This window comes from Symsagittifera roscoffensis, chromosome 8 (genome assembly GCF_963678635.1).
Source record: "Symsagittifera roscoffensis chromosome 8, txSymRosc1.1, whole genome shotgun sequence".
Taxonomy (NCBI): domain Eukaryota; kingdom Metazoa; phylum Xenacoelomorpha; order Acoela; family Convolutidae; genus Symsagittifera; species Symsagittifera roscoffensis.
Window position 1 is genome coordinate 38,142,040 of NC_087069.1, and position 21,084 is coordinate 38,163,123.

Consider the following 21,084-nt stretch of genomic DNA (forward strand, 5'->3'; position numbering starts at 1 on the left):
ATTTTTTGAATAATAAAGTCGGAACCTTCTGTTCTACTTGCACAGAAACCGGCTATTCTTGTTTATATTCGTTTTCAATAGAAAATTGTTATTATTATTTTTGGTGGAATAAGTAAGACCCAAATTATTAACCTCCAGCTCCAATGTGTTATGAAATACTGGCCATTTTCATTTTAACACAATATTTCCAGGAGGAAAAAAGAACCAACATAAGAGTTTCTGAGCTCTTAAAATCAACATCCAATCAAAACTTGAGATAAACGTAATCAGAAAACGCAAAAAGGCCCATTTAGTAATAACTATTGAAATTCAACTATTAATTCCAAACACAAAATCAGATATTAAATTTCATCGCAGCAACATTATTTTTTTATTTAAATATTTAATTAATTTTTCATTCACTTAGGAAAACAAAACAACAAAAACACAAGCAAACAAACAATATAAGAAATTTACTGGAAAAATTATAAGTTTCCTTTCCATTTATCTTTGAAGAAATTATTAACATCGCCGATCACAGATCCAAAATTATTGCAACAGCGTATCGATTCTTGCATCCAACTAGGTAATTTATTCTTCACATTTTCTCTCGCAAATCTTTGATCCACTAATAAAACACACGCATAATCATCCTTATGCCTTATTGCTCTTCCTATAGACTGGTTTACCGATTTCATACACAAATTTTCATAATGAGTCTGGCCAAGACCATTCTTAATTTGATTTAAGAAGTTCATTTTCGCATTCAATTCTGGTGACTTGATATTCGGATAGGGCATTCCGATAACAATTACACATCGACCGTAATCGTCACTGAAGTTAATACCTTCGCTCATTTTGCCGCCCATAACTGCAAAAAGAATTGCCCCTTTCTGCGGGTTCAAATCAATTTGCTTCTTGTATTTCTCAAAAACAGTATCACAATCTGCGCTGGCTCGCGACTCCTTGAAAAATGGCTTCCTTTCTATCAGACGGTCCAAAATTTTATCTCGAGTGAGTACTTTTGAGACTTGATTTTCGAAATCATAGGACGGAAAGAACACTACACAGCCGCCTTTAATTCTGGGAATAACATTGAGCAAAAGTCTTCCAAGCTCAACAAAAATAGCTTCATTTTGTCTGTCTTTGTATGAAAATTGTAGTTGTTCGTTAGTTGGTCCTTTTTCCACTATCAGCGTGCGAATTTGAGATTTGTTCACAATATGGCCACATGAAAATAGATGCACTTTTGATTCGTTCACGCCTAGTGCTGAGAAAAGCTGATGTGTGAATTCTTCGAATGGCTGCATGGTACCTAAACACCAGAGAAATATCAAATAGTCGGCAATTATATATTTTTTAAGTTAGTCATATCTCAGTCGCTTTGTTTGCCTGCTTTTCATTGCATATACCAGCTTTCAAACCAAAAATTAACTGACTCTGCTGGTCTACATTTAACTGCTGCATTACACTGAATTCTTCTACTACTTGAACAAAAATGCCACTTTACAGGAGCACTTCAAATAATTTAGCTCAAGTGAAATTAACCACCATTTCAAATTGTAAACAAAACATATCAAAATGACTGACCTCCAGCTAAAATCACAGATCTAGCTTGGGTCACTACATCAGCAAACATATGCGCCGGATTCAAGATGAAACTCTTGACTGAATTATCCGCAACTGACTGCCCACTTTTCTTCACTAGAACCTTACAGTTTAGCTTCTCGTCAGAAATAAGCACTTCTAAAAACGACTTGAATTGATATATTTTGCATTTAGATCCAATCTGTGTTGAGCTGCCATTATGCAAATTCAACGATTCTTCATCTGTTGCTGATTTTTCTGGTTGCGAAGTTTTCTTTTGAGCCTATAACGTAAACAGTGTTCTCTTCACAGAAGCGAAGCGCAAAAAAAACGAAAACTCTACGAACAATTAGTTTTCAATACGAAGTACCAAGAAAGTAGCTTATGCGGAAAAATGGCCATAACCTATATAACTGCTTTCACTGCGCTAATTGCGACCAAACTATTCAAACTACGGCCAAAACTAATGAACTGGTCTGAAACAAAACCAAAGCTACATTACTACCAAAACTAATAAGCATTTGAAAAATCCTTAAGCCATGACTTGAAAAAATTAAATATTTTTCGGAAAATAAAAGCCCCTGACATCATGAGAGGAGCTCACTGCCATCTATGCTTCTGCCTCGTGCTTTACTGTCTGATGTGCTGGATATTTTACAGATAATGATTGGCTTCTAGATAGAGCCCAATCGTGGTGATAGATTTGTTGTGCTCAACCGCGCAAAAAGGAAGAACGATTTTTGCTCCATAGTTCCCATGCTCTGTTTGCTGAAAACTATTTTAAAATTTTTCAGCTTACTGATCAGGCGATTCCCTTTTTGGTTAACTGACCCAGCCCAAACGCTTTCGTTTTTCTGATACATTAATTTACAGCACTACAATCTACTAAAATACTTGCAGAAATAACTGTGAAAAAAACGCTTCTCAGAATTTATAACTCACTTTTTCTTGCGTGATTTGATTTTCCTTGATTTCTTTAATGAATCTTCCTATTGCGTTTCCACTTTCACTCTCAGACTTCGATTTGAGACTAGCATTATTTCCAATTTTTTGATTTGACACTTCATCGATAGTCGGGCAACTTATTGCAAATCCTGAGAGTTTTCTGCAGATTTGGCTTTTCTCAATATAAACTAACAGCTTGTACAGGTTCACGTGATCAAACTCCGCCTTGAACGTGAACGAATTAACTGTTTCCAAATTTGACGAATTTTCAGTTGATTTCATCTGTTTTGGATCTTGGTTCACTTTTCCGCCCAAAAATCTCAAACATTGATTCAAAACAAGCATTAATTGCTTCAAATAAACTAAGTTTTTACTTTTCAATCTAGTTTTGTAACATTGCATATACGCATTCAGTTGTCGATACAGTTGGTAAAAATCAAGCGCATTTAACTCAATGCTTTGGACGCTCGCCAAACTTTCTAATAAATTGTGCGCTTCGTCAATAATAACAACATTTTCCTTTAAACTGATCCCTAAAGCTTCTCGTGTGCTTTTATGTAGCAAAGCTTGATATGGTAAGGCTAATACATGCATGGATTGAGCTGCAAATCGGGTCGCATAATACGGACATGCTGACAGCTCTTCGCCTTTTTTCACTATATCTTCAATATCTGAAGTTTTGGTTGAAATATGCTTTCGCAACGAATCAATTTTACTTGAATTATAGAACTCACACTTTTTTAGACCTGTTGCATTTTTTCTTCGTTTTTTTGCTGGCATCGAATTTTCTATATTATCGGCGTTATCGAAGTCGGACTTCTTGATTTTATCTTTATTAATCATTTCCAAACAGGCTTCATTTATAGCGCTAGAATGTTTCAAGTTCACAATTGATTTATTGATACACAAATTAGCCCGACTCCCCATTCCAATAGCCGTAACATTACTTCCAAATTCTGTTTTATTTAATTCTTTTATAAACTGTGACAACTGAGAATGAGTTCTACTGCAAAACAGTATTTGAGGCAACTGTCGTTTATACGGAGGATCTTCTACTTCTTCGGATCCCAAATCTGGGTTTCGGTATGCATTTTTGTTTGAATTCGTTTCTGAGTCACTGCTGTAATCTTCAGGAGCTAAATCATCTGTTTGTTCATCTCTGAAGTTTTGAGCGTCTTGCAATTCTTTGTCGATATCTGAAAAACATGTAAAAACGTCTACAAATAAACATAGACCAGAGGAACTGAAAACATTCATAACTGAGACTAGAGGCCCAGCTAAAGCTGGAGTGGAGGTACCGGTTTGATAGTTTTTGAATTTGTTGTACTGATGCGAGATGAAATAGGTAATTTCAAAATTTTCGAGAAGTTTCAAAAAATTACAAAAGCGGTCGAAAAACAAAAATTTGACTTTTCCAAAGGCGTCACTTTTTTTCTTACAAAATTTGAGCGTAGCCGTTTATGCCCAGGAGCTTCCCACAACCTTTTCTACTCGTTGAAACCAAAACCTCAGATTTGTGAGGGTAGTTTTTCAGAAAAGTCAAGTTTCAAAAATTGGTCACAAGATTGAAAATTTGACGTTCTGAGGGCCATAACTTGGGCGAAGCCGCTTATGCAGAGGAGCTTCCCACAATCTGTTGCATTCCTTGAACCCAAAATCTTAGCTTTGGGAGGAGACTTTTCGAGAAAAAGTAAAAAAAAATCCGAAAATATGGGTCAAATTCCCCCCCCCCACACACACTTTTTCGAAGGCTGCAGATAGTAGGCTAAGATAAAATGAGATTATGGGAGTATGCAGACACATAGGGCAGAGTATGCAGACATGCATCCAATAAATTCTCATACTAGAGGCCAGCTGAAGCTGGAAAAACCTGTTTGATAATTTGAATTTGGGCGTTACCGCTTATGCAGGGAAGCTCACCACAACACGTCGTTTCGATTAAAACTAAAATCTCAGATTTGTGAAGGTAGTTTGCGAGAAAAGACAAAAAATTTCTCAAAAAACGGCCAAAAAATTGCATATATTTTCATAATACCTGTTTTTACCAAACGAATCGATCTATAGTTAAGGGCACCTTTAAGCAGAACGTTGGGCGTTGTTTGATTTTGAACTGTTTTTAGAATGTTGTAACCGAGCTTTATTATGAACACGGTAAAATTAGAAAGTTGTAACCGGGCTATAAATTCGACACATCGAAACTAGCAAAAGGGTGACCGAAATGAATGTTATAGAGCTACGCTCTGTCTATACATATTAAAAAAATGAAGTAATTTTGTGAATATGAATTCGAGGAGTGCTATCGGCCATGTGATTTTTCAAATTTCGCCAAAGTGACCTGAAAAAAAGGGACAAAAATATAATTCAGTGACTTCTTCGATTCCTTTGCAATTTTAAGGATCTTGTTAACTTCCCCCCCCCCCTTTGGACCTTGTTAACTATTCCCCCTATGCATGTATTATTTCTGACAACAATTTCTGTATAAAAAACATGCATTTCAAAAAAATCAAAAATCAATTGGGATTTCATTTTCGCGCGTTCGTATTTGTCTCACTTACTATTTACATAACAACTACATAAAAAAAATTAATTATATTTACTTTCTGAAAATATTTTTAAGCTATTGAAAATGTGGCTGCCCAAGTTGAATTTCTGAAAATCGAAATAGGGGAGAAATAGTTAACAAGATCCAATTTTAGTTCCATTAGAAGGTTACATAGAAACACAAGCATCAATTTAAACTGAATTATTTCGGGTTAACTTTCAGATTTCAATTACGGCCCCTTTTAATCAATAGTACCGGAGTTTTCTGAGCACCAAAATTCAAATAAAAATTGCATTCTAAATAAGTAGCATTTTTCTGTTTAACACGTAATCAATTTTGACTTAGCATCAACTATTCCAACCGTCCTTAACATGCGATAATCATTTTTGCAAAATCAAAAATTTAATAGCCTGCATCAGTAGTTGCGTTATCCTTTTTTCTTCAGGTCGAGAAAACTTGATAGGGTGAGTAAATCTAATATGCTTAATTTGATTTGAGAGATTAGGTACCGATCCAGAAATGACTATACAGCTAGTCTTTAAATTTTGGCGCATCCACCAACCAATCATCGGGAGAAAAAAGCGGAGACAAAGCAAGGTAAACGTCGCTGTTGATCGCTGAGACCAGAAAGAAATTGTGAAGCAAAACAGCAGACATCCAGAGATAACTACTAGAATGAAAAAAGCCAACTTAGTCAGAACAACGCGAACAAATGATAAAAAAAATCTTTATTTTGATCTTACAATTAAAACACTTTCTATCTCCTATGGGTATTAGTGACTTATCCCTTCTACTTCATTTACGGACTAATTGAATTAACGTTAGCACTAAATTCTCCAGTATCAGAGATTTTTTCAAAATGACCTATCAAGACAGTAAGTAACATCAAACAGTTGATTGGATAAGATCGCCACAGACTTCTGCATCCACTGCGAACAACATCGAATGTATCCGCAGCACTATAACAAGCTGAAGTGTTTGGAAACCATCTGTGTTGAGACGTCTCTTCATCAGTGATCAACTTAGTTATCAGACCAATTAGACAAGCAAGAGTCGCAAAGCAACTACTATTCTACTTCAAATCAATATATTTATGATCTCACTCACTTGCAGTTCGTATAAAAAATCGGGGTGATATATTACAATAGGTGGTAGGTTCATTTTGAATAGCTGGATCGCTTTTTGTTATACATTGTTTATAATTTGTTTCAAAAGCCAAATTTTTTGGCAAAAGAAGTGTAAACTTTGAATTTTTGAATAGCATTTCATCCGGCAGAGTAATGTATTTACAAAAACTATCTTAGTAGTAGTATAATTGATTGAAAATGAAATGACTATATTACGCATTAGAGTTCTCAAACTTAATACATGCACTACACTGAAAATTACCAACTATTGTAACAAATTCTTGCCCTATTATAGGCTTATGTATGAATCTGCCATACTCTCGCATATCAATTATTGCCACTATATAACAAATCATCTAACGAGACCAGTCAAAAAATTTTGATATTTGAAGCTTGTTGTTCAATTTTTTCCGAAATCTTTACGTACAGGAGCATTGGCAGATAATATTGATAAGTTCGAATATAATACTTTGCAATGCGATTGAAATACGAACGAAATGTAGATGCATTGAGCACAACCTACTATCTTAAAATTAATTTCACAGGGAACACTAACTCTTTCAAGAAGCGCTTTGAGATTCTACCAACCCAACCGAAAATATCGACACTTCGCGTTACCGACACTTCGTGAGCAAAATCAAAAAGACAATAGGGGAGCAGTGGTGAAGTGGTTACGCCTCTGCCTCTCAATCGAAAGGTCGGATGTTCGAGGCTCACCATGACCCGTGCTCGTTGCTTGAGGGTGAGGCAACATTACCCAGCCCAGAAAAATAACCAACAAAATTGCATGTAGTTCTTAAGCAGGGCACAACAGCGGTTCGCCGTGATGAGCTGTACAGCTCGTAGGTTGGTCCTATCCCTCGTGGATGAATGATCTTAATAATTTAGACATATTTAAGGCACAGAAAATAAACACTCTAGAGGATATATTGGGCGACATTATGATAGCCATAGGGCGACAAGTTCTCGAAGCATTTGTCAACACAGAGAAGATACAACGTAAGCGATACAATGAGACGGAAATAAAAAAAATCGGAAAAAAATGAGAAAATGAAAATTTGAAAACCAGAAGAAACACAAAAAACAGCATTATTTTATTTTAACATCAAGTTTTTATCGACCGGCCACTAAGCCGACAATCCGTGGGTAGACGTTCATTAAGCCGCAAACTTCAAAAAAGCCATTAGAAATTGTTGCTATAAAAAAACTTCTGAGCAATTAAGTTTTAAAACTTTAATTTTTTGCAACACACTTCAAATTCAAAAAATCATTTTTTGCATTTGAAGCGACACAAAAAAATGAAATTGAGCTAAAACAAATGAGCCGAAACCATTATAGAACGAATAAAGCTTTTAAGCTGAAAAAAAGGAAAACATACAAAATCAGTAAGCCAAAAACACTTGCAACTACGATGAAAATTGCTGACAGCACAAGTTTATTTCCGCAATGTGGCACGTAGGCCGACAAAAGACAAATTGAAGTCGGACAATGTAATTTTCCCAGAACAAAATTCAGTTTCAAACATACTGAAAAAAAACAAGGTAAGACCGAGACTCAAAACCCTAAGGATGCAATGGCAACCAATGTTACCTCTAGGCCAAGTGAGAAGTAGCCTCGAAGTTGCTAAGATTCGCCAATTAAGTAACTTCAAGTTCTTACAGATTTGCAAGAAAAGTTTTTTACGGAAAAAAATCTAGTTCCAGATTATCTTAAATTTAAGATAATCGCAAGTGTAATAAAAATGCAATAGCTGGACCTCCTGCGTCAGCTGTGAAGAACGGAGTAGACGAACGCGCTAATTAATTTCAAAAAAGAAGATATAGCAAGAGCCACCAGGTGTAATGTTGACGACCTTGGTAGGTTCGAAGCAAAAGAACAGTAAATAATTAATATTCATTCCATCAGTGATACACAATCTGGATGTTCGCTTGCATTTGGTTGAGCGAGCACCTGTCTTTTAATAGGCGTTGAAAAAGACTCTATTTCCCATCAATGACAGCCGTACGCACGAATACCAAGCGGGTATAATCATTGCCAAGTTGTGATTACCTCAAAACCCTCCCACGTCAATTAAATCCTCTCTAGCAGATCAGATTTTAATTGCCCTCCCACATATACCCCCACCCCCAAAAAAAAAACCATTATCAAAATTACATTTTCAAAAACCTTCCCAAAACTATCATTAAAATCACCTCAAGCGGATGCCTGAGTATGTTTGTCTTTTTCCCCAAAAAAACTCATTGCCAAGATAAGACTGACCAGAAACAATAAACAAAAACTACCGAAAGTTCCTTAATTGGATGACCATTTGATTCTACTTTTGCATCTATTCGAGCGCATCGGAAGAGATTTTGACAAATAGCGCATTATAGTATGTTCCGACCACAGCAGTTTAATATCAATAAATCAAATCTTGGACATAATTTTCAAAAATATTAGTAAGGGGCAAATGAATTGATTAAAAAGCTACAAAAATCAGAAGGCACAATTGCTAAATGAATGTTAAAAATTCAGTGGTCGGAACAAAAAACTGACGATGATAATTCTTAATTTCTTTCTTCTATTGTTAGATTAAATTAGTTGACCTCTACAGCACAACTGAATTATGCTTTAACTTACCAATGAGGCTAGGATTGCCGTCTTTTTCCAATTCCCTCACATCTTTTTTCTGAACTTGCAATCTTTCTTCTATTTTGTATTTGTTCATACACTCCAAATATTCGTCTATTTTCTTTAGACTGATTTTCAATTCGTTCAACTCAATTTTTAGAGCCTGACTTTCTTGATAATTTTTCATCCAATCAGGTTCGTCGTCGTCATCGGTTTTATTTTCCTTTTCATTGTTTCTTTTTTCTTTCTCAATTTCAGATTCCAATTGATCAATCTTTATTTGCAGATTTTCTATTCTTTGCTTCTCGAAACTCTCAAGCCAAGACAGTGTAGCACAAATTATGCTCAAACTTTTACCAGTTCCTGTTGGTGATTCAAATATACCATGTTTTGACTCGTTTAGCACACGGAAAAGGTCGTTCATAAAGCGTGTCTGAATGTCATATGGCGGAAAAGGGAACTTAAATTCAAACATTTCAGATCTGCAATATAAAAATTCAACTTCCTTATGGGTAAATTTCGAGGCCATTGATTTTAACCAACACAAAGAAAAAATTACAGTCGCTTTCAGCTAATTGAAATTGCAATAAAAGCTCTAGCTAAACTATTAACAATTAGAATAATCAATCGAAAAATAAGATGATAAAAGTTCTTCATTTGGCGCGATGTCTCTTAAGGCATATATTGCCACAACCCTTAGAGGAAATGGTTCCGCATTTGAGTTGAAGTGGACATAAGGCAACATCTAAAACAACCTATAATTTTAGTCCAGTATATTTCTAAATTCACATCTGTGCTTGTTTAGCGCGTTGTCTTTCTTATTTAATCAAATGAATTTTCAAAAGGCTCGAAACGGCCAGAAACAAACAAAAAATAGTCTAACGCACGTAAGTAACAGAAAAGCTCAAAATTCGGCCATTCTGAGAAAAACGTTTCTAACGGAAAAGAGTCAAGTACCCGGTTAGCCAAACTGATTGCAAGGGCAACAAAGTCTTTTTCTCACCCGAAGAAAGGCTGTCGATAGCTCGGATTCATTAAAATCTAGCTCCTGGTAAGCCACATTGAATTTATTTGATCCACCGTTGTTAATAATTTGTCCGACTGAAAACGTACTCTTCAGTGATAACCAGGTAGTATCACGAGATTTTGGACCGATTCTACCAGTTAATGATTTAAAAATCATCCTTGACATTCCTTTGTTGTTTCCATCGATGAATATACCATCGTGGCAACGAAAAATGAACTGGTTTCTTATTGATTGAAAAAATATTGAGTCCCCAGGGTAATAAATACTTCCAGGGTACAGTGTAACAAACTCGTTTCCTCGAATAACTTCATTGCTGAAAACGCCTAAACCGCAATTTGGAATCTTGCTGTTTTTCAAAGCGATGTCAGTATGATGTGAAACTCCACTGGCAAGAGCTTCAAGTATTTGTCGTTTGAGATTTAATTTCAATTGAACAAGCTCAGCTCCTCCGAGTTCCACGGATCTTTCTTTAAATTGCTTCTAAAAATCGTTGATAGGGATATTTTACTGACATTCAGATCAATAGTTTTTTGTGGAATTTATTTATTAATGCGATAGTTCAAAATAATCACTTCTACTTTCTCAAACAGATCACAAACTCCGGGGACCGATCATTTAGCAGACCAATCTTATGTGAAAATGAGTCTTTTAGCAGACCAAGGATATAAAGTGATGCTTGATTGATTGACATACTCAAAGAGAGCAAGTGGTCGCTAATAGCAAATACCCCGTTTGACGTTAGCGTTTTGACTCGCTAATTGTTCTGAATCTGCTAAAAAAAAATAATTGGTCTGCTAAAAAACCGGTCTGTTAAAAAATTGGTCTGCTTATAAATCCCAAGCATTAAAAATGCCAACATTAATGCAATTAGTGCCGCTGACGAAATGAATAGACTGCGTGGCCTCCTTATAAATAAAAATCCATTAAAGATTAGCTAAACTCATGAAGATTACCTATCTATCAAGTCTAAAGTTTTAAATTGAAAAAATAGGGTTCTGGATTTCACAATTTAAACCCATCTGGATATAAGGTACTGAACTCTTCTATCACAATTGTATGGAAAATATTAACCTTCAAGTTCAACAGCACCCACGGCATAAATCTATGTCTGTATGATTTCCATGACTCTATCATTTCTAACGAAAATAACAATACTGATCACAGTTTTAAAGATCACTGTTTTGTTTCACAGGTTGGCAGCAAAATGTTAAATGAAATCCACAAGATTTTTCATCTTTTCAACATGAGGAAATCTATCACTTGTAACATTCGAACGGAAAGTACATAACGACGGAAAGTAAAACTATATCATACAACGACTGGCCAGCGCAAAGATAGAGCTTCACGAATTTTTAAACGTCTTTACCAAAGCCAGTTCTAAATGGTCCTCATAACATCGGGTCAATGAGTTGTTACATCTTGAATGCAATCAGCCGATTCGCGCAAATTAACTTAGTTGCATTCATTATAGTGAAATCATGGCTGGTCTCAGTATACCCAGACCACGAGGACACTCCTAAAAACAGGGTAGATACATTATCATTATTGAGTTACCAGATTACTATTGGTTTTGTACAGTAGAGAAGATCACTCTATCCATCGGAGATGGATCGACCCTTTCCTTAACCCTTAGGTTCTCATAGCCTGAAACTGAAAATAGATGATACTATCTAAATTCAGGACGTCTCCGGAAGCTATAAGTTATTAAAACCAGAGTTCAGGAGTGTATCTTGTGACATTCGACCAGAATGGCCAAAATGCAGTCTCTGCAGAATTCGGTATTTTAGCAGCAAGCCTTCCGAATTGGCGATTTAGAACGGATAAGGACGTTATTTGAACGATTAGCCAAACGGTGAAGGCTAGAAGATTCTGGAATTCTAATTTTTAAAAATTCGAATTATGACGTCATATTTCTGAGAAACGTCAGAGACGGCCATTTTAGCTAAAATAGCAGAAAGAAACAGAACAACTTTTATCTGCGATTACGAACAGTACGAAATCGAGACTGAAAAACAACAACGAACTACCGAACAGCAGAGGACGTTCCGAGTTGCAACTATTGTGCTGTTACAATAGTTGCAAGGCCGTTGCGAGCAACGGTGAAGGGTAAAAACCAGCCCTCCGAGTTAGTGTGAACTCGACATTAAGAAGCTTGATTCACCGGATTCAAGAATCCGGAAGGGTCTCGGGACGTGAACTTTTATGAACTTGTACTGAATTTTAGCATCCGTCATGTCCTGACTTGAATTTAATTAAGATCTTAATTCGTTTTGACAAGAATGAGGAGCTAGAAGTAGGGGGGAAAGGGTTGATCCATCTTCGATGGAGATGATGATTTTTATCTACTGAACAAAAACAATAGTAATATAATAAGTAGTAGCCCTGTTTTTAGGAGTGACCTCGTGGTCTGGGGATACAGAGACCCAGCCATGAGCTCACTAATTTTGCATGTAATTCAGTTAATTTGAGCGTTCTGGTCGAAGCCGGAGAACAGTAGCGTTTTTGTCAGCCTGATGTAAGAAAGACCACCGAAAAGTACTGGCTTGGTAGAGACGGTGAAAAACATGCAAAGCTCTGTTTAGACGCTAGCCAGTCGTCTTAAGACTTAGTTTTGTTATCCGTCGATATGTATCTTCCGGGCGAATGTTACATGTATGTTTTTATGGCGCTCCTGGGTGTTATTCTTTTTTAACATCATGATCGGCAGAACCGTTAACGAGCACTCCGCGCCGAGCGGATGCTCACATTAACGCCCTTATTAGGCCTAAACCGCCGGGGCGGAAGGGTAGTTCGGAACGCGGAGGCCTTCCGGATTGCCGTGAATAGTTTTTTAACCTAGTTAAGACCGAAAATTCACAAACCAGGAAGGGTGGGGGGATCGGCCGTCCCCTCGTCCCCTGAGCGGTTGGTGACCAAAAACACTTAAAGATATAAGTAAAACCAAACAAAAAGTAGTATAAAACCCAAGAAAAACAAAAAACATAAAAAAATAACCGAAAAAACCAAAAACAGTAAAAAAGTAAAAAATCAGTAGAAATCATCCCCCCAGACAAGATGTGATTCAACCCCCCCGTTTGTTGTTGATTGATATATTGTTGTTACAGGCATTTATATCAGTCAGGATCGTTACGATCAATTTTGTGGCCCGTTTGTGAGGCTTGTACTGTAGGGTTATTTGAGCATTTAAGCACGTTAATGATAAATTGCGCCCAATCCGGAAGGGTCAGCTGATTTGCGCTCAATTCGGAAGGGTCCGGGGTGAAGACCGATCCGGCAAGCAGTACAAGGAGCAACAAGAAGGGGCTCAACGACAACAACAATCGACTGTTGGGTATCGTTAACAAGTTTTGTATCCCTTTTGGTACAAAAAGTAAGATAGTAATCTGTGGGGGGCTCGACAGTGCTGCACTGTAGTGACCCTTCACCGAACTGCGAATATCCGAGTTAAGCACCTTAATTCGGATAACAAACAAACCCGGAGGGGTATAGTATTACTAATATTATTATTCATATAGCCTATATTAATAGTCATATATCGTTTTTCAGTGAAAAACAACGAAAACAGACCGGTTTTTAGGGTCAAAATAGCGATATTTTGATCCCCCCACAAGTCGCGATTTTTGAGATATCGATATTTTTTGAAACGGAAAAAAGCGCTAAGTTAGTGTGTTACATCGAAACTGCACTACTGTAATAAGTAGAACCGGTTAACTTTAGTTCGGAAGTGGTTAAAACTAGTTTGGTACCAAAAACCAAATTTTCCCAAATTTTGATAGTAAGAAACACTAAAAATTTAGAAAATTTTTTGAAATTTTTGAGGTAGGACAGTAAAAATAGTTGTTCGGACAACGTCCACTAGTGAATCTACAAGTCTTAAAATCCGCTACCCGAAACCTTCCGGGTTGCAGAGAAATCGAACATAACGTGTTTGATTTGGTGGATTCATCAATCCGGAGGGGTCCAGGTAGCATAGTTTTTCGCAAAATTTTTCTACAATAGCGTTTTAGATCGGGTCTTTTGCATTGAACTAGAAGAGTATAGGCCTTCTGAGCTCGGATCAATAATTTTTAGGTCGAAAGGACCAGATTTGCGGAAAAAGTTAGGCGGAACCTATAAGAGAGAAAATTTTTTGAGTTCGAAAAAAAGACGTTTTGGTTAATAACTTTGGAACTACTGATCATATCGAGTTGATCTTGGTACCAATAGATCAGAAATTAGCTGAGCTTACTAATAGGATCAGAAATTTTTCGGAAAAGCGAGAGAGAAAATTTTTTGAGATTGTTTTTAGCAAATTACACAAATCCGGAGGGGTACACCCTTCACGTTTTATAAATTTTTCTGAAAAACCCTTATACCCCTACCAAAAGTTGATAGCGATTGAACTAAGTAACTTAGGACAGTTCTAGACAAAAAGGGAAGGCTGAAGGCACAAGACAACCATAATAGAGTCGAAGTTAGGCAAGTGATAAGACCCTTCACCGTTAGTGTGAATTGTCAAATAAGTGCCTTAACTTCAACCCGGAGGGGTCTAGGAAAGGACCCTATACCCTTCCCAGTTAATTCAAACAGCATAATAGCAACGCAGAACGTATCCGGAGGGGTATAAGCTGAAATTAAGAAAACTACAAAAAGCTACTTTGACAGAGCTAAGGGCTCCGAAGTCAGAGGGGTCCGAATCCGGAGGGGTCTACTTTCCACAAAACCGGAGGGGTCCGAATCCGGAAGGGTCTTATAGTCGCTAATTCGGAGGGGTCCAAATCCGGAGGGGTCTATTATTAACCAATCCGGAGGGGTCTATATTCTGACAGTCCGGAAGGGTCCTATTTGTGCCAATCCGGAGGGGTATTATTTTATTAAGGACTTAGGTAAACGAAAGAAAGACTAAAGAGCGAGAGGTATTAGGTTATTAATACACAGGCTAGGTATCAGTGACTGCACTGGTAACTTGCCTCTCAAAAAGAACCAGACTAATACAAAACAGGTCCGAACTCGGATATTCGCGACACTAAGTCTAAATTAAAAAGAGCGTGACTCATTGGTGTGGATTGAAACATAATACGTTTTTGGGGAAAGTGACTGCCCTGAGGATTTTAGTAGGTCTAGCTCGGGCAGTCCGAAGGCAGATAGGTAACACAGTACTCGGTGGGTGCAATAGACGCCCACTTGAGAAAATAACTGCCTTCAAAGTTTTGTCTGTTTGGTGCAGCACCAAGCAGGGAAAGCTTTTTCTTTAAAAGACAAGTTCGACTATTGTACTGCGACCGACTAAGAGTACAAGACACATACGTTTTTTTTATATATACATTCATATTGTGTCAATATATATTTTTTTTGTTTTTTGATTTTAAATCAACCTAAACTGTGCTTGATTGGGTAGTGAGTACACTATCTTTTAAATTGACTGATAACATCATATTGTGCTAGTTTCCAGATCTTTGGACCGATAATCGGCTATTGTGAATAAATTTTATACAAACTGTACTCTGACAACATACAGGGATTCGTGGTCACTATTTAATAGAATCTGGTGAAATTTATTGTGTTGTGTCATTATTATTGTTAATAAAACTATAAGGTCTCTAGCAATTGAGTCAAGAGTAGGCATAGGAAAGTGACAAATAAAGAATGAGTTTAGACAAGTCAAGGATACCAAAACGAGGTAATAGCTCTAGGAAATTCATACCTGAAAAGCAAAGAAAAACGATGACCGATCCTTTTGTGGATTGGATCAAGCGAACCCGGTCCGATAAAGAGGGGATTTTTTTCATTCAGAATGGTTGAAACGAGAAGTCAAAAGACCTCAGAAGAGCGAAGAGAACTGTTAGAAGTGGAGGTCAATACGGACCATACCATGAACGACAACCAGGGAGTAAATGGACTGGAAGGGAGAGGCAGAAGGCTGGCGAGTGAATCTACTCCGGTAGAACAAGGCCATGATTTTGCCACTTCCACCGGGACGTTGGATCGAGAGGAGATGTCGGAACTGTCCGACATCTCAACTGAAGTAACGGCGACTAGAAGATCTCCGACAGACAACACTATGATGGCAGGCGGAACGGGGAAACAAACAACGTCATCATCATTCTCAGAAAGAATGAAGAACACCTTCGGAAACATCTTTCCATTCAGCATGGGAGGAGGAGCAGGAAACGATGGGGAGTCCCAGGAGGAAGAGGATGAAGAGGAGCAAGGGGACTTTGGATCTCAAGTCAGTCTCAATAGTTCGATCCAGGAGAGTGAGGCACACGTCGGAAGAGAGACTGGAACCATGGATAAATTTGGTGTAGTGACAACGATAAGCAAAGAGGCAAACACACCGGGCCAGTCGAAGGACTTCGCGATTAGGACAAGTTCGGAGCCACAACCTGAAGAGAGTAGAACCAGAGGGCTTGGCAACGCGTTAGCGGATCCTGAAATAGATAACGAAAAGACGTCAAGACAGAGAGTCAAGGCCCGGATCTCGACCAGCACGAAGCTACCTGGGACCGACAGAGTTACACCACCACTAGTGACGCCACTCATGGATAACGGGGCAGCACTAGAGGAAGCCTTAAACAACATAGTGGGCAGTTTAGGAGAACAAAATGAACAGATGTCGATAAGGATGAGTGAACTAGAAAGAGCAGTTCACATTGAAAGAGAAAGTCTGCGGGAAGAAATAAACCGCAACAGACAAGAAGTTGACAGAAGCGAAAAACGCTTGAAAGAAAGAACGGACGAACATATGACGAGGAACTTGTCGCGAATGACAAGAGAAGCGGAACAGAGGGAGTTACGCTTAAGAGCCGATATGGAGAAGTTAAGAATTCAGCAAGAGCAGTCTCTTGGGTCTCTTGACACAAAGATAGACGCGATGATGGAGAGGCGAACGCAGGCTATCATGGATAGGTTGGACGGGCTACTAAGCAGCAAGAGTGGACCAAAAGAAGGAGAGCCGAACTCGGGAGGTCCCAGCAGGGAACCGAGGGTGAACTTCAATGAACATCAAAGGAGGAAGACAAATGGATCCACTAGAGGCAGGGGCAGTTCATCAGGCTATGCCACAAGGGGTAATACAGCATGGGGCCCGAACAGTAGAGCAAGTTCAACGGGGAACAGACAAACCTCGAACGAACGACCAACGCAAAGCACACATGCGACCGGGAGAAGCGATTCTGGCAACATGGGGCATACAAGCCCGAGGAGGAGTCACATGGGCCAAGCGGGAAACGCTCATGGTGATTCGGATTGTAGGGATGTACCGCACACAGAGCCTTCGACAAGGTGTGAGGACACTCAGGCGGGACACTCAAGGGATGCTACGGCAATGGCCACAGCATTTGAACCCCTGAACAGGTCTTTGGAGACATTCCTGACGCGGTTATCTAGAACCAATGAACGCAGTGAAAAGTCCAGAAGAGTCTTTAAGAAACCAAGATGCTACAAAGACGAATCTGATGGCTGTATTGATACCTGGATAGAGGTAATGAAGCTGCATTTCGAGGAAGAAGACTTGTCTGAGAGACAGGAATGCAGCGCGCTCACCAGCAACTTAGAAGGGACAGCCCTGAACTGTGTCATGGCCAAGAAACAGTATCAACGTGACACTGCTGAGAAAATCTTCGAAATCTTATTAAACCGTTTTGGATCAGGGGTGCAGGGGCACCAGGCGATGATGCGCTTCGAGAAACGGAGGCAGCGGGAAGATGAAACTATAGACAAGTTTCTCGATGATTTGGAAATGCTGAGAAGACGAAGCCAACCGGATGAGTCAAATCGAAGGATGAACCTGGCCGTAGCCTCAAAATTCATCGATGGTGTGAAAAACGATGAACTTCGTACGATGCTAGCAACGCATTACACACCACTATCAACTAATGCGCCAACACCGGAGGAGTTGTGACTCAAATCGAAAGAGTATCTATTGCTGAAACCTCCTTCGAGATCTGGATATTACAAGAACAATTATGGCAATTTTAACAACGGACCAGCGAACCAAGGGAACAATTGGTATAAACCGAGGGACGATATGGACAAGAGACGCTCTTGTGCTAATTGTAGTTCAACAGACCATCATGTGTCAGCATGCCCAGCTTATAAACAAGGCATGAAAGCAATAGGCTTTAGCCTCGAGGACGAAGATGCGTCAGAGTTGGAACATGAGGATTTCATGAGAGGAGTAATTGCGAAATTCGGCCCGAGGTGTTTCTTTTGCAACTTGGAAGGTCATTTTAAATCAGACTGTCCACAATTCTGGGATGCAGTGGCAGACATCAAGCATCCAAGGCATGAAGAAGCTTTATCGGGAGTGAAAGCAAGCAAGGCTCGACTTTTAAACGAAGCAGAGGCACGCAGGAAGGACAAACCTCAAGAGCTGGCGGCAAAGAAAATGCAAGCGGTAACAGGAGAAGCATGTGAACCGGAACCAGCAACTGCGGCCGATGACTTCAAGATCGATTACAAGGCAGCCGCAAAGGATGCTCTAAATAGAGTACAACAGGAACTGGTGACGAAAGAAATCGAACAAAAAGTGAAACTTGAACTGGAAAATGAAAAGCTTCAGGAGCAACTGAATACCTTCGAAGCAACGGAGTTCGAGGAGACGAAAACACCAAGCAGTTTAGATATGAAACTTAAAGTGATCTCCGGTAAGAGGTTCGGCATGGCGCCACAGGGAAAGAAGATACAGTCGATAATCTCAGTGGCTGGACACCAGGTAATAAGAAATTTGAGTGAACCATCAGAGTTCACTTTAATGCATTTGGACACATATGCAGATTATCTGAGGCAGGTGGAGCCACGCACTGAGTCGAGAGCTGTGCGAGCACTACTAACGACGGGTGGCCCTCGCATGAAGAAACTTCATGGACGCTACTTGGAGGTCTATGGGCCGTATCAAATAATGCTGAACGTGGATGGAATCAGCATCTACACCAGGACTTACATAACAACAGATGATGACCAAATGGGGCAGATCTATTTGGGTGAAGAGGAACTCAAAGTCCGCAGGATAGGCCATGACGCCATGATGGAACAAGACGCGGTACATATTGGATATGAAGCAGATGTGACAGCACACCTGCTTGACACCAACGGAACAAAAATCGGAGTCACAGGGCTTCTGGACACAGGCGCGGTGGTAAGTGTGATGCCGATAAAAACCTGGGAGAGAATGGGCTTCACGCGGGAAGATCTGATTCCTATGAATCTCCGACTAGCCGCTGCAAATCGAGGAGCTATCTACGTAGCCGGAAGAACACCGGTGACGGTCCTTCACATGGGAGGACGGAACCTTTGGATGAGCTTCCTGGTGGTAGAGAATCTGGACGACGCCGACCAATTCATCTTGGGCAGAGATTTTGTCAGGAATTTTGACGTGATGATTGACTTGAACAACGGTCTAATACGGATTAGAAACCCGGACCTAAAGTATGTTAAGAGACCAATTAATAGGATAATAACAGATGAAAATAAGGTACCAGTTTTTTTGGATAGAAAAGTAAAGTTACAACCAGGACAAGCTGTAGTAGCAATTTTTAGAATGAGAAATTTAAATTCGTTAAGTGATAGCAAACAGGTTTGCTTAGTACCGAATCCAAATAGTCAGAGTTCGGTGATTTTAGGCCGGAGCTTCTCGGTAACGCGAAACGGACTGTGTGTCAGTGTGTTGTTGAACACACTGGACACCACGGTTTCAATCCAGCGTGGAAAGAAGCTTGGTTACGCATTGCCGATGAAGACCGACTATGAAGAGACACAAAACTTGAAGAAATATAGTGTGAAAGACTGTCCTTATCATGCCAATAAAGATAAAATTTTAAAGAGGATTGATGAATTAAAATCTATTCGTAAATTGTTTTCAATGAAATCCGAAACGGACGACGGCTTATCAAGCTGCTCGAATTTTCCGGAACGCCCCTCGTCATATGAACTAGATTCTGACAAACCGGTTTTGCCAGAAATAGAACATTTAAAAGGAAAAATAGGTGAGGGAGATTTTGAAAAATTGCGGGACCTCCTAGATCGGAACGCCGAAGTATTTTCAAAACATAAGGCGGACATCGGTTGCTGTAATTTCGTCGAACACGAAATCGAACTAGAAGAGGGCGCCGTTCCCCATAGGGAAGGCGCAAGGCGAATGACGCCACATAAATCGGAAGCGTGCCGAGCGGAAATAGAAATGTTGCTTGAATACGACATGATAGAACCCTCGAAATCACCATGGGCTTGCGGAGTAGTAATGGCGAAAAAGAAAGGGGGGCAGCTTAGATTTTGTTGCGACTTTCGTTACTTGAATGCGGTAACGATTAAAGATGCGTACCCGATACCGCGAATAGACGAGAGCCTATCCAAACTTGGTGATGCAAAGTTCTTCACCACATTGGACTTGGGTTCTGCCTTCTGGCAGGTTCCTCTGCGAAAGAAGGACAGGGAGAAAACCGGATTCGCGTGCGAATTGGGGTTGTACCAGTGGAAGAGGATGCCCTTCGGCTTGTGTAATGCAACAGCAACTTTTCAAAGGCTGATGGCTCAGGCTTTGACAGGAGTGACCAAAAAGTACGGGAATCTCTTGATGTGCTACGTGGATGACGTAGTCATAGCGACACCGACCCTAGAGGATCACATTGACCGGCTCGATGAGGTCTTCGGATGTATGAAAAGAGCAGGCTTGAAATGCAAACCATCGAAATGTGAAATCCTTAGGGATTCGATCAAGTACCTGGGAAGAATGGTGGACCGGCATGGTGTGAGGCCAGATCCAGAAGCAGTAGAGGCTGTGCTGACATGGAAAGCTCCTAGAACGGACACACAGCTCATGAGCTTCCTAGGGTTTGCCAATTACTACCGAGAATTCATAAAAGGATACGCGGACAAGGTGTACCCGATGCAGAAGCTGATGCGCAACAAAGGGAAAAAGTTCGAATGGAACGATGAGGCACAAGTTGCTTTCGAGAACATAAAGCGGGAACTGTGCGAAGCGCCAGTGCTGGGCATGCCTACAGAAAAGGGCATGTATGTTCTTGACACAGACGCATCGGTGGTGGCCATCTCAGGAATATTGCATCAAGAGCAAGAATGGAACGGAAGAACAGTCCTCCGTCCCATTGCATACGGCAGCAAGGTCTTGAGTGACACAGAGATGAAATATGGCGCACCGAAAGCAGAAATGTTTGCAGTAGTCACCTTCGTGGAAAAGTACCGTGCATACTTGGGGAGCGCTCCCTTCAAGTTGCGCGTGGACAACAGAGCGTTATCCTGGTTGAAGACCTACTCGATGGATCAGAGTT

At 39.6% G+C, this 21,084-nt stretch overlaps 2 protein-coding genes across 2 annotated transcripts; both read right to left on the reverse strand.

Moving 5' to 3' along the window:
* Positions 1-415: 415 nt before the first annotated feature.
* On the reverse strand, positions 416-9,268 carry LOC134853155 (ATP-dependent DNA helicase DDX11-like). The gene is made up of 4 exons (XM_063869109.1): positions 8,800-9,268; positions 2,509-3,707; positions 1,570-1,849; positions 416-1,294 (listed from the first exon to the last, which is right to left on the reverse strand). Exons 1-4 carry the CDS (start codon positions 9,263-9,265, stop codon positions 465-467), a joined length of 2,775 nt encoding a protein of 924 aa, XP_063725179.1. The 5' UTR covers positions 9,266-9,268; the 3' UTR covers positions 416-464.
* Positions 9,269-9,371: 103 nt separating this feature from the next.
* On the reverse strand, positions 9,372-11,451 carry LOC134853076 (SET domain-containing protein 9-like). The gene is made up of 3 exons (XM_063869011.1): positions 10,889-11,451; positions 9,794-10,297; positions 9,372-9,535 (listed from the first exon to the last, which is right to left on the reverse strand). The coding sequence occupies exons 1-3, from the start codon at positions 10,949-10,951 to the stop codon at positions 9,398-9,400; spliced, it is 705 nt and encodes a 234-aa protein (XP_063725081.1). The 5' UTR covers positions 10,952-11,451; the 3' UTR covers positions 9,372-9,397.
* Positions 11,452-21,084: the final 9,633 nt, after the last annotated feature.

Coding starts and splice junctions, on each gene's coding strand:
- LOC134853155 (XM_063869109.1), bottom strand. CDS start 9,265: ATGTTTGAATTTAAGTTCCCTTTTCCGCCATATGACATTCAGACACGC. Junction 1,850..2,508: donor ATCAAATCACGCAAGAAAAA/GTGAGTTATAAA, acceptor TTTACGTTATAG/GCTCAAAAGAAAACTTCGCA. Junction 1,295..1,569: donor ATCTGTGATTTTAGCTGGAG/GTCAGTCATTTT, acceptor TCTGGTGTTTAG/GTACCATGCAGCCATTCGAA.
- LOC134853076 (XM_063869011.1), bottom strand. CDS start 10,951: ATGATAGAGTCATGGAAATCATACAGACATAGATTTATGCCGTGGGTG. Junction 10,298..10,888: donor GGGTGCTGTTGAACTTGAAG/GTTAATATTTTC, acceptor AACGATTTTTAG/AAGCAATTTAAAGAAAGATC. Junction 9,536..9,793: donor TATCGACAGCCTTTCTTCGG/GTGAGAAAAAGA, acceptor AGGTTGTTTTAG/ATGTTGCCTTATGTCCACTT.